The sequence below is a fragment of the Malus sylvestris genome, chromosome 13 (assembly GCF_916048215.2).
Source record: "Malus sylvestris chromosome 13, drMalSylv7.2, whole genome shotgun sequence".
NCBI lineage: Eukaryota > Viridiplantae > Streptophyta > Magnoliopsida > Rosales > Rosaceae > Malus > Malus sylvestris.
In genome coordinates this window covers 28,259,303-28,272,866 of record NC_062272.1, presented here as the reverse complement: position 1 = coordinate 28,272,866, position 13,564 = coordinate 28,259,303, and the positions used below count along the sequence as shown (strand labels likewise).

General features: G+C 40.3%; 1 protein-coding gene and 2 long non-coding RNA genes across 3 annotated transcripts in view; 1 reads left to right on the top strand and 2 right to left on the bottom strand.

The window, feature by feature from the left end:
• The window catches only part of LOC126596185 (uncharacterized), an 87,841-nt gene extending 78,479 nt beyond the window's left edge, over positions 1–9,362 (top strand). The window contains exon 6 of the long non-coding RNA XR_007613896.1: positions 9,337–9,362. This is a non-coding gene — a long non-coding RNA (uncharacterized LOC126596185). The remainder of the gene's footprint in view (positions 1–9,336) is intronic.
• The window catches only part of LOC126596188 (uncharacterized), a 99,746-nt gene that overhangs the window by 67,420 nt on the left and 18,762 nt on the right, over positions 1–13,564 (bottom strand). The gene's annotated exons all lie outside the window — the stretch shown is intronic.
• LOC126596183 (uncharacterized) lies at positions 6,376–7,247 on the bottom strand. Its single transcript, XM_050262699.1, has one exon. It carries the CDS (start codon positions 7,160–7,162, stop codon positions 6,779–6,781), a length of 384 nt encoding a protein of 127 aa, XP_050118656.1. The 5' UTR covers positions 7,163–7,247; the 3' UTR covers positions 6,376–6,778.

The window sequence follows — 13,564 nt, the reverse complement described above, 5'->3', positions numbered from 1 at the left end:
ATAATGATTCATAAAGGCCCAATTAGCCCAATAATACCCTAAGGCCGGCCATTTAGAGATGGAGTGAGTTTTGGACTTATTTACAAGTTTGCCACTCCAATGAATTAAGGTATAAATATGACTTTATAGCCAGAATTCATTAAGGGTTTTCTTTTGGGGAAAGGATGAGAACATAAGCTCTCCTTTCTCTCTAAAGTGGCCGGCCTCCTTGGAGGGTTTAGCTAGCAATCCTACTACTCCAAGGTCACTAATTTCTTCTCCAATCCAACCTTGGTGAAAAGACTTAGAGGTTCTCAATTTTGGGAACTTGGAGAACCATTTCATCCATCCAAATCCATAGATCTAAGATGCAAGGAATGAAGGCCCTCTCTTTGGGTGATTAGCCTTTGCTTATGCAAAGAGGAATCTACAAAGGTATAATTTCTCAACTAACAAATGTTGTTTTAAGTTGAGTCAAGGTTCACCAATCGAGTAGGCTTTGAATTTCATGGTTAATGTTTTGTTTTTAAGTGCATACAAGCATGATTTCGCCTTTTAATTGTTAATTACATGCTATAGATGTTGCTTAAATGAACATGTTTTTCACAAAATTTCCTTCAAGCTCGTTTTTCGAAGAGCGTCTTCAGGTCAAGGTTCGACGGGTACCCAGAGCGGGCATCATCAATTGGGATTCCAGATGGGGAAGTCCCAAAAATAGCGGTAATATCGAGAATGGTAGGACCAACGGGACCGAGAGGGAGGACCATGGTGTTGGTGGCCGAACACCAGAAGCATAAGGCTGTTAGGAGGAGCTCCTTGTCCAGGACGACGTCCATAAATGAAAGATGAATGGCGTTATAGATGCCTAGGGCTTTCCATTTGTACAACCCATGCTGCCCAGGTTGTAGTGGTTGAGGGCCAAGAGCCTTGAGGCCTTGCCAAATCCCACTTCGACCATTCAAATCCTTGTAGCAGGGATGATAGGCAGTGTTCTTTGAGAAGTCTGGTGAAAGTTAGTGGCGCCGACACTTTGAAAAGAGGACCAAGAATTTGGTGAGGGGTGCTCATGTCATTTTCAAAACATATGGTCTTGATTGAACTCCAATTAATGATTTTCTGGCATTGGTCACATTCCTTAGAAAGCTTGGAGATAAAAGAGGCCATCGTGAGTGGTTTGAAGGGATGAAAAGAAAAGAATCTTCTAGGTTAGGGTGAAGACGAAGACCTAAAAAAAGGGGATTTTCTGGATAACAATGGCAAGAAGTTTCAGAGAATTTGAAAGCGTAAAGTACAAATGGAAAATTTCGATATTTATAGGCTTGTGGAAAGGAAGAAGGTCAAACGTTTGAAATTCAAAATAAAGGGTAAAATCGACCGAAGAATTCGCTAATCATTACGAACATTCAGGGAATTTGGTTGAAAGGACTGAGTATTTCGTGTTCTAGGGGACGCACGATTGCGTGTGGCAGCAAGATTTATGGTGAAAGGACGTTTTGGCGTCTGCACAATGTTTGAGCGTTCATGGATCAAGGTGGTGTGGTTGTGTTCAGCAATAGGGTTGTGATAACGAAATGATTCAGTAAGCCACACGCTTTAAGCGTCATTATTAGAGGGAAGTCGGGTTAGAAGATGCCACATGGTGGACTGGTTGACAGGATCAAGGACATGCAATCATGCTCCATTAATGCGCTATGGAAATAGAGTATTCAGATTCTTAGGTTTAGATTCGCTTCTTCCAGGTTGGAACTCGACCAGAGAATTCAGGCCGAAGACCTCAGAAGCAAGGGGGCAATGTTTAGGCCTAAAATATTGGTTTAGGCCGAGTATAGAATCATTCTCAGCCTGGAAGGATTTATTTAAAAACTGCTAGGGGTCATCTTGTTCATGGGCCGCATGGTTAGGGTCGTTTGAATCCTAGTAGGAAAATGAACGGCCTGGATAAAGAAGAGGCGGGGGAAGTTCTGCGGTTAACAGAAATCCTAGTGTGATAAGGAGTCCTGGTGAGATGAGGAGGTCAAGATACATTTTGAATGCGACCTGATAGAAAGGTTAGGTCCAAAATCCTGATGGGAGTAGGATTACTCGAGATGGTGTTTGACTAGAAGAAGAAGTCCTAATCCGAGTAGGGTTTAACTACTCGGATTAACTCTACTTAGGAAGTATTTGATGCTATAAATAGAGGAGGCTGTGCATTGTTCAACCCTCTCCAATTCAACACACAACTACCATGCGCAAACTCTCTTAACAACTTTGAGATTTTTTATTTTCTCTTTTCGCTGACACATCTTCCGTTGGCATCAACAGCACTATGAAAGCAACCGGTGATATCTTTAGTCGGCATAGATAACTCTGTCGTCGTAGAATCAACTGATCTCGCAGCATTTTCCGTTGGCATCCAAGTCTTGGTCGAGAAGGATTTTCGAATCCTTATTGATTGAGGTCATCTCATTAGCCTTCTCGGCGAAGTAAGGTGTTACAGCTTACTGAGCTCGGTGCATTGCATGCCGGGTTATTTTATGATTGGATACTCTCAAATGGGATTTAGAGTTCGACATTCAGATGGTCGAACCACGTTCACTATTAAGACTTATATCCGCTTGGAATATTTGTGCCCTTACACTTTGTTGTTGATTCGGCGGGAGTTTACTCTGACGAATACCATCACTGTGACCGAATTCGACGACGATGATTCGTGAACTTCGTAAGAATAGTAGCCTTGTCTTTAGGTTCGAGAACCCAAGAGGTCGAGACGTGTTCCTACCTTAGCCGCAATCACAAGACGCAGAAGTCAGCCGCTCACCCAACGCAACATCAACAAATTTTACTCCTCGACCGAGCTCGGCCGACAAGTTGGCACGCCTCGCATTCACCGAAGGATGTAGTTAGCTCATAGATTACTCGGCCTGCGCACCACGTAGGCTTGGTAGTTTTTAGGGTCAACACACGTACGTTTAGTTTGAATAATTCATCAGCAAGGTAACCCTTCCCTACAAACATTCCTCCTTTAGTTAGTACAAACTTATTGGACTTAAAAACTAGTTTGAATCCTTTATTACTAAGGATAAGACTAGAAACAAGATTCTTTCTTATATCAGGGACATGCATCACGTCAATGAGGGTTAATTCCCTTCCAGAAGTGAATTTTAGAACACATTTCCCTATTCCAGCCATAACAAATGCGGATTAATTTCCCATAAAGCATCGGTATTTATCCACCAATTAGCGTGGTCAGATACAAGGTTGATTTCAGAAATCATTGCAGCCAAGGCATCCACATTGTTTTCAATCAGGTTTGCGCGGTTGTTGTTGCCTTAATATCTAGGACCTTGATCCATTCGATGGCGACATTCTTGAGCCTTATGGCCTTGCTTTCCATAAACCCAGTAACTTCCCTTAATTTTCTTGAAGTCTTTGCCTTTCACACCAGGGATAATGTGCTTTTCCTTCTTCTTAATTTTCTGGAATTTCGGCCTTCGCTTTGATGTACTTCCTTCAACAACATTCGCCTTGGCTTCCATACTCGAAACCAGGCCATTCTCATTCTTCCTGTTATCTTACTCTATTCTCAACCTTACAATGAGATCCTCAAGGGTTATCTCCTTACGTTTGTGCTTGAGATAATTCTTGAACTCTTTCCAAGAAAATGGCAGTTTTTCTATAAAGGACTCCACTTGGAAAGACTCATTGATCACCATCCCTTCAACATGAATGTCATGGATGATTTTCTGGAGATCTTCAGTTTGAGAGACAACGAACTTGGAATCCACCATTTTGTAGTCCAAAAATTTTCCCATGACAAATTTCTTTGAACCAACATCCTTGGTTTTATATTTTTCTCAAGTGATTCCCAAAGTTCCTTGGTTGTTTTACATATCACATAGACATCATACAACGAATCATCTAATACATTGAGAATATAGTTTCTGTAGTGGAAATCATTATGATTCCAGGCATCTATAGCCATTAAAGTTTCTGCAGAAAAAATATTTTCTCCATCTGTAGTAGATACAGCCTCGCGCAGAACATTAGCCAAATTCAAGGTTGTCAAATAAAACAGCATTTTCTACTACCATCTTTTGAAGTCTCCGCCCTTACATTTCTCAGGCTTTTCAAAATGAGGTCTAGTTCCTGATTGTTCCATACTGTTCGAAGATTGTTGGAGAACAATTCAAAAATAAATAAAATAACAAAAATAACAGAACTTGAAATTGTAATACTTTATTAACAAAAAATACTTGCTATGCATAATGAAATTACATAAACAAATACAAGAATTAAAATGGTACTAACTTGATTACAACCAGTAGAGGCTAGCGCTAAAGCTATGTCATTCGAACAGTATTTCCGTCCCACTCTTGTGCTTGTGGTTCTACATTGTCTGTTCGACCAGGATACAACTACCTAATTCTACAACCCGCACTGAATTATAGAATTCTAGCGAATTGATTTGTGTGTTTACTTTCTTTGAATATTTGTACGGAATAGAAAGAAGAAGAAAAGATCATTTTCGATAGACCTGAGGAGGCCCAAGGCTCTTGTCTTGATTAATTAATATTAATTTATATTAATATTATGATATAATCACCAAGCCTAATCCACACAAATAGTGACCCAAGCCTCAATCACCATTCCAAATGGTCCAACACCTAATCATTAATAAAGGAGACTAAAGTAATATAAGGACCTCAACTTTCCTTGAGTTCCCCGATGTGGGACTTAGAGGAGCTCAAAACTACAACAATAATATCTTGCAATTAACTTGACAATTAATCCCAAATTAAAATTGGGAGTTACCTTTTGAGTGGGGATTTGATGAGGAGTGATGGGAGGGTTTTGAATAAATACCATTTTGATCACCTTTGACTCTTCCTTGATTGAGTCGTTATTGTCTGTTGCATGCGCGTGGGAATCCTGGTGTGTCTCGAGGATAATTTTGTCATTTTTACCTTTAAGTGAATGTGTCACTTCCATAATTTTTTTGATTATTTTTACTCCACAATCGGCAGGACATAATCCATGAGGGATGGAACTTTAATTGGAGGAGTCTAGATCTCTGTCCGATATCTTGTGTTTAGTTAGGCAAACTTTCGTCGTTACCAATATTATCTCTGACGCCAAACCCAACAACCAAGATCGAGAGCTTCACATTTAAACAGCCTTGCCTTCAAGCCATAGAACTCAAGGGTGAGAGATTCTTTTCTCGGCCGTGGTCGTTTGTTTTGAAGTTTACCGCAATGCAAACCCACATCACACAGCACCACGCCACACTATACGATATGCATGCACTTCAAATGCAAAGTGCCAAACACAAATGGTTTGTTCTACTTAGATTTGGTTGTCCGTGTAAAATGGAAATGACAACTTACATCGACAAAATATATTACCTAATTTAGTCAACTAATACAATGAATTAGCTTCGGATTCAATTTCTTTCTATAGAAAAAATCTCCAATCAAGGTAAAGAAAGCCAAGGAAAAGGCCCAGTTACTTGTATGTAGCTTTTGTTTTGCCCTTCCTTGAGTTTTGTCCATCAGTTGAAAACCTTGGGAAACTATGGAAGCCAAGAAGACCAGAGGCAGGCAAAAGACTGAGATGAAGAGGATAGAAAAGGAAGATGATCGTCTAGTTGTCTTTTCAAAACGCCGATCAGGAATATACAAGAAGGCTACTGAGTTAGGGGCGTTATGCGGTGCACAAGTAGGCATTCTAGTGTTTTCGCCAATGGGAAAACCTCATTCCTTCGGTAATCCCTCTATTGATTATGTATTGAACCGGTTTTTACATAACCAGCAGGAACCTATTCTGGAGGCCTACCGGCAGGAAAAAATCCTCCAGGCCATAGAGAACTATAATGAGTCGGTAGAGCACCTTGAGGTAGTGAAAGAGTGCCGCAAGGCGCTCCGACAATTGGAAGGACAAAGGGGAAGCGGCGAACAGAAAGTCTGGTGGAAACCTCCTATAAAGGATCTTGACTTGCAAGGACTCAAGCAAATGCATGATTCCTTTAAGCGTGTCACGGATCATGTGAGCAGTAATCTCAGGCTCACACAAGGCAGTCGCTTTGACAACTGTACTGCCTCCACTTCTGCATCAGCCGTATCCAATCCCAATCCCAATCATTCCCATTAAGCGCGATTCAAGACTTGGTGCAACACATTGTATGTTGTGATAGCAACCTATATTTAATAATTCACTCGCTGTCCTGTTTTTTCCTGGGAACACATAGGTTGCGTTGATTCCCCCAATTGTCCGTGGTTTTTTCAGTTTCTTGGATTTTGTATTTTTCAGTTAATTAGTATCGACATGTCTAGTAATGGTTTCCAATTAATTAAGCAAAACTGTTTCTGCAAGATAAATTCATCTGAGCTCCAATTTGTGAAAATAATAAGGTTGTAATTACATTGATAATCTACCTCAGTTCAAAATTTAAAATTTTCTCCAAAATATGTACAAAAACTATAATGACAAACTTGATATCAGCCACAATATCTATGTATCCAGCTAAAAGATACAGACAATTTACAAATCAATCCCAAATATCATCCCCAAACAATGCCTTACAAAATATCTCCTAAGTTCAAAGAATAAATATTACAAAGAATGAAAATAAAGTAACATAACTTTAAATAAATAAAAGTATCAAAAAATGTATGTTGTTTGTCCTTGACCCCAAAATAAAAAAGGGGAAATAAAAATAAAAAAAATAAAACAAACTCCTATCAGGATCATAAAATTTCAATGGAGACCTTCATGGCAAAAAATCACTGCCTAGCTCCACCACTAACACCAATCAGAGTGATCAAGGAGACTTCAAGTCAAACCTATTTTCTCTGCAATACCGAAGCTCCAACGAAATTTGTCTCTCCACCTGAAGTTGGCGACGGAAATTCGCTATGAACATCTCTGCTCTTTGGTCAATATCATCTTGATCCAATGGATAGATTATGTTCCTCTGAAGATATCCCCTAGAGGACCCTGAGTCCTCCTCGGAGCTGTTCTCATCGCTACACGCCGCTCTCAGCCCCGGGCGGTCATTGAAGCTCATCAACCGGTGGTCGCCAGAAATAGTACGGCCGATCACCGAAGCGATTCGCCAGCGATTCACGTTGAGGTTTAGTAGTAAGCTTACCTTCTTCACGGCCATCCTAAGGCGGCTCAATAAAGACCACTCGTCCGTCTTCATGTTAAATTGGAGAACGAAGACCAATGTTTTAAGTTGATGAATGTGATGTAAAGGAAATATGTGTTAATAATTAAGTTGCAAATGGTAAATATATATGTGTGCGGAATATGTATGTGCGAAGTTGCTTGGCAATTGGTGAATGATGCGTATAGAAATGAAAGAACGTGTTAATTAGTTGAAGGTTGGAAGAACTAATCTATCAGAGAATCAACAGTATTGGTCAAGAAAAGAGAATTCATTGGATACTCTTTTCTTTTCTACTAGCTTTGTGTTTAGATTTATATTAATTGTGTTGTGTACTTTCACTGAATTGAAGGATAATTTTTGAAATGTCATATGAACTTGTACTTAAGGGCGGAGCCAAGATTTTTTTCTTGGGTGGGCTAGTAGAAAATAGTACCATAAAATTATATGTTTATTTTTTTTGCTTATATAAAATTATATAATAATCAATATAAAAGAACAACAATATAATATAAACTATTCTCAAAATCATAATCCTAACTGATAAATTCCAGGACCCACCCCGACCTGGAAAGGTCGAAGCATGTTGGCCATCACCGTGAGGTGACCGTAACCATAAGGGTAAGTGATGCAAAAGTGAATAAAATTAAAACTAATTAGAACTAAACAGTGAAAGAGTGTGCAATCGAGAGTTGAACCCACTACAATTATTCAGAGCGTAATAGACAATGAGACTACAAAAGAGTAGTCAAAACAACCAAAGTACACTTATTACATAATAGTGATAAGTTCGTACGCCTAAACAGAAGGAAATGTTATAACTGCCGAGATTCCTCGAGTACCACAAAGAGTACAGCTATCTAGGTCCTGAAGGGCCGAAAAACAAAGTTGAGTGGGTCAGCAAATATTATGGCAGTAATATAACCACGAATATGTGAAGTAATGATGTATCAAATGCCACAGTAATAATCATGTGAAAATCAAGTATAACTAAGTGCTCATCCATCTAAGCTAACACACAAGTTCGAACAAATAGTTTCTAACACGAACAGGACTGGGTTAATCAATATGCTCTAGTACTACGATCACGTGAAGACTGGTGCAGAAGCACATCACATACAAGTCAGATTGCCTAATGCAATCTACCCGACAGGACTGGCACCTAACTTGGATCCAAGGCGAGTGAATGGTGTGGATGTGAACATACACGTGAAGGACTGGTCCTGGCCTTGGGGCGAGTACTAACACCGGGGTACAGCAAGATGAACATGTATATAAGTATGTATGAATGTCATGACAGTAATATCTCAGCCATAAAGCAGCATTTATCACAATATATATCACAATAACGATACTTGGCAATATAAGCGTAAAAGTGCAGTAAATACGCATTTATGGAAACTATAAATATGTATAGGTATAAAACAGCTGCCCACTCACAAGTACGTTGCTGGGTCGTTGCCCCTAAGCCTAACTTGGCCTCATAAATCCTCGGGATAAGTTTCCCCTATATGTGAAATAACTAAAATAACATTAATTAAAGCACATAACAAAAACCTAAATAAAACCCTCATGGTTTGCTCAAACCTAGGGTTTAAATATATGAAATCAATCTACTCGACGACACGAACACACAAGTGTCGACCACATGTCGGATGTGCCGTCACGCGCGCCCACGCGCCGACGAGTACAAGCGTACTTGCCTTCCTCACTATTTTCTGCAGTTTTTGCAGATTTTTTGCCAACTTCTAGAGCTCCTAACGAGCTCGATTCTCAACTAAATTTACTTCTACAAAAGCCAAATTAAAGTTAGGAATGTGAAGTATCGATCCCGATTCACAAAAAGTTTGAATACGGTCCGTGTTGTTCAGACATTTGGCCTGAAAGTGGCCAAATGACCACAGTTGCAAATGTTCAAGAAACTGAAATTTTCTTCCCAAATTCCAGAGTTGATTTCTAACTCGTTACTTAACCAAACTTAGTGATTCAAAAGCCATTATGAAGTTAGGAATTTAGAGAACAAGTTTGTATCTAGTAGGAGCCCAGATGTGGTCAAGGGTGACCGAAAAAATGGGTTGAAAGTGACCAAGTGGTCACGGTCCTTGACTGAAAAACGTGCAGGTTCTTCTTCTTCTTGAGTTTTCTAGGTAAAACCAAATGTTCAAAACACAAATAAAAGATCAATATCAACCTATAGAAGTGAAAAGAAGGTTTTAAGGGTTTCTCGAGGCTTACCTAAGCCATGAATGGCCTGAAAATCGTTATGTCGAACTCGTCGAGTCGACCTTCCGAGTTGGTGAGTCAAAACTCGTCTACACCAAATTTCAAGGACATGGTTATGATCGTGGGACTGAGATGAACATAATGGTGTAGATGGTTTGTCACAGTTGTGAGTTTCAGTGTGTTTTTATGAAGGTTGCAGAGAGGAAGAAGGAGCTCGGCGAGGGAGAGAGAGAAGAGAGAGAGAGAGTGATGTGAGGTTGCTTTTCTGATTGGGGGATAGAAATGAGTGAGAGATAGGATAGGTGAAGGAGTATATAATGGAGGAGGGTGCACGGGATGGACTAGGTAGAAGCTAGGGATAGACTTTAGACTTTTGTATAGAAAAGAGTATCGAAAATCTATTCAGAATAGTATTTTCGTACTGACAATATTTACGTGCACCCGTAACAACGTGTACAATTAAATGTGATAGCGAGAAATAAAAAGGAAAGAGATAAGAATAAGTCCACATCACTTGCCAAGAAGGGCATAATTGTCAAATTACATATTCAGGGAGAAATTACATATGAAAATTAGGGACAGGTCGTCACAATCTACCCCCTTATAAAAATTTCATCCCCAAAATTTCAATGCTAACTACCATCAAAGCCATAAAACAGACGTGGATACAAATCTCGCATACGCTCTTCTCTCTCCCAAGTGGCTTCCTCCACTGAGTGGTTCCTCCACAAAACCTTCACCATCCGCACGGTCTTGTTCCTAAGAACCTTATCCTTCCAATCAAGGATAGTCACTGGAACCTCATCATAGGTCAAATCTGGATTGATCTTTAGTGGCTGAGGAGGGATTACGTGTGACGGATCAGAAACGTACCTCTGTAACATCGATATATGAAACACATTGTGCACTCTCGCCAACTCTAGTGGCAAAGCAAGTCGATAAGCAACTTCACCGACTCATTCAACGATCTGGTACGGTTTGATGTACCTAGGGCTGAGCTTCCCTTTCTTTCGAAATCGCACAACACCTTTCCACGGCGATAACTTCAAGAATACCCAATCACCAACCTTATAAACTCTGTTGGTAGAATGTTTATCTACGATACTCTTATGTCGATCCTGAGCCACTTTCAGGTTAGCCTTTATCACCTGAATGTTGTGTGCCGTCTCATCCATGATCTCAGGGCCCACTAAAACCCGCTCATCGACCTCAAACCAACAAAGTGGAGTACGACACGGTTTCCCATACAATGCTTCAAATGGTGCCATACCAATGCTAGAATGGAAGCAGTTGTTGTATGCGAACTCTATCAACGGTAAGCGCTTGTGCCAAGCGTCTCCAAACTGTAGAACTGGCAATGTCAACATATCTGCCAAAGTCTGGATAGTTCTCTCTGACTGCCCATCAGTTTGAGGATGATAGGCAGTGCTGTAGAGTAATCTCGATCCCAAAGCTTCCGAAAAGCTACCTATAACTTCAAAGTAAATCGTAGATCCTGGTCAAAAATGATACTAACTGGGACTTCGTGGTACCTAACCACTTCAGAGATGAAACATTTGGCCAACTAATTTAATGAGTAATTCTCTATGAAGTGCACTGACTTGGTAAGTCTATTAACTACCACCCAGATACCATCGTAACCACTTTGCGTACGAGGTAATTTGTACACGAAATCCATTGTAATATCTTCCCATTTCCACTGAGGTATCGAGAGTGGTTGTAGCAATCCAAACGGCTTTTTCCTTTCTGCCTTAACCTGCTGGCAAATTGCACAACGACTAACATACTCTGCAACTTCTCTTTTCATACCTGGCCAATAATAAAAGTGTCAGATGGTATGATACATCTTGGTGCTCCCTAGATGCATCGCATAAGCAGAAATATACGCTTCATCCAATATGTCTCTCTTCAGTTCCTCAACATTCGGTACATACATATGTTTGCCTTGCATAAGCATGTCGTCAAGATCTCTAATCCAGAGGTCCTTCTTTTTCCCGTCTAATACTGCCTGTATCAAATCTTGAGATTCTGTATCAAATCTTGAGATTCTGTATCATTCCTTTGGGCTTTCAGAACACGATCCAACATAACCGGTGTGACCTGAAAACTGGCAATTAGGGCCCCTCGACAACCCTCTTTCAATGCTACTTTAGTGGATCTTAGGTTAGTCAAAAGAGGAACGCAACTAGCATAAAGAGCATTAATTTGGCCATGAGACTTCATACTAAGAGCATTAGCTACTGAATTGGCATGACCTGGGTGATACTCAATGGTGCAGTCATAATCACTGAGTAACTCTACTAACCTCCGCTGCCCAAGATTGAGGTTCGGCTGATTCAAGATATACTTAACGCTTTTATGATCAGTGAAGATCTTACACTTTTACCCATAAAGATAATGCCTCCAGATTTTCAAGGCAAAGATGATCGCTACCAACTCGAGATTGTGAGTAGGATAGTTCTTCTCATGGGGCTTTAACTGCCACGATACACAAGCAATCACTTTATCATGCTGCATTAACACACAACCAAGACCATTCAATGACACATCACTATAGATCTCGATATTCCCACCATCATTAGGAAATGCTAAGACAGGTGCATGAGTGAGAAGATACTTAAACTGCTGGAAACGCTGCTCACACTCACTACTCTACACAAAAGGAACGTCTTTTCTAGTCAATTTTGTCAGAGGTAGTGCTATGGTCGAAAAGTCTTTCACGAAGCGTCGATAATAACCAGCAAGACCAGGAAAGCCTTGAACTTCCATAACTATCCGAGGTTGTTCCCAATTTTCCACAGCTGCTATTTTCTGAGGATCCACAAGCACACCCTAAGCTGATACCACGTGCCTTAAAAATGACACTTAATCCAGCCAAAACTGACATTTGTTGAACTTAGCATACAACCGATTTGCCCTTAGCGTCTTTAGAACCACACGCAGATGGGCATGATCAATTTTGTTCTTTTAATACACCAAAATGTCATCTATGAAAACAATGATGAACCTGTCGAGATATGGATTGAATACTCGATTTATCAGGTTCATGAAAGCTGTTGGTGCATTAGTCAATCCAAATGGCATCACTAGGAACTTGTAATGACCATATCTAGTTCTGAAAGTTGTTTTCGGAATGTCCTTGCTTCTGATCTTCACTTGGTAGTAACCAGACCTCAGGTCAATGTTCGAGAACACACAAGCACCTTTGAGTTGATCAAAGAGGTCATCAATACGAGGTAACGAATAACGGTTTTTAATCGTCACCTAATTTAACTGCCTGTAATCGATGCACAACCCCAAAGTTCCATCTTTCTTTCTTACAAATAGAACTGGAGCTTCTCATGGGGAAGTGCTTGGCTGAATGAAATCCTTATCAACCAACTCTTGCAACTGAGTTTTAAGTTCCCTTAACTCTACAGAATCCATACGGTAAGGTGTAAGAGAAATAGGATTAGTAACTGGAAGTAGATCGATGGTGAACTCCGCTTCACGATCTCGGGGTAAACCAGGTAATTCCTCAGGAAAAACATCCGGAAAGTGCCTAACTACTTCAACGTCCTCTATAGATGCAGTAGTCTCCTCCGCTAGCACAACATGAGCTAAGTAACCTTGACAACCTTTACTCAACAATCGTCTCGCCTTCATGGCAATGATAACTCCGTGCTTTAGACCACTACGTTCACCAACAAACGTAACAGTAGGCATGCCCGGTTGATGAAAAGTAACAACCTTCTCATAACAGTTTAACCTGGCACGATTATAGTGTAACCAATCAATGCCTAAGATAACGTCAAAATCAACGATATCCAAATGAACCAGATTAGCCGACATGACTACATCTTCGACAAGGATAGGACATCCTTGATATTCCCAACTAACATAACAGATTTCACCTATAGGCATAGAGAACTCCAACTTGAGTGAAGTAGGATGTGGTTGAGTCATTTGAGCAAACTTATGGGAAATAACTGAATGTGTAGCACCAGAATCAATTAAAACTTTAGCAAAATGGCCTAGAACATTCAACATACCCATGATCAAGTCCAGATTAACCTGAGCATCCTGAAGGGTGATGTTGTTAACTCTTCCTTGAACTTATTGTTTGCCTCCACGACCCCTGTTTGCTTGAGTCTGATTTCCTCGACCCTGATTACCTCAGCCCTGCTGGGGTGGATTTGCCTGTCTGCCTGAACCTTCACTGCTAGACGCTACGTC

Coding starts and splice junctions, on each gene's coding strand:
- LOC126596183 (XM_050262699.1), bottom strand. CDS start 7,162: ATGAAGACGGACGAGTGGTCTTTATTGAGCCGCCTTAGGATGGCCGTG.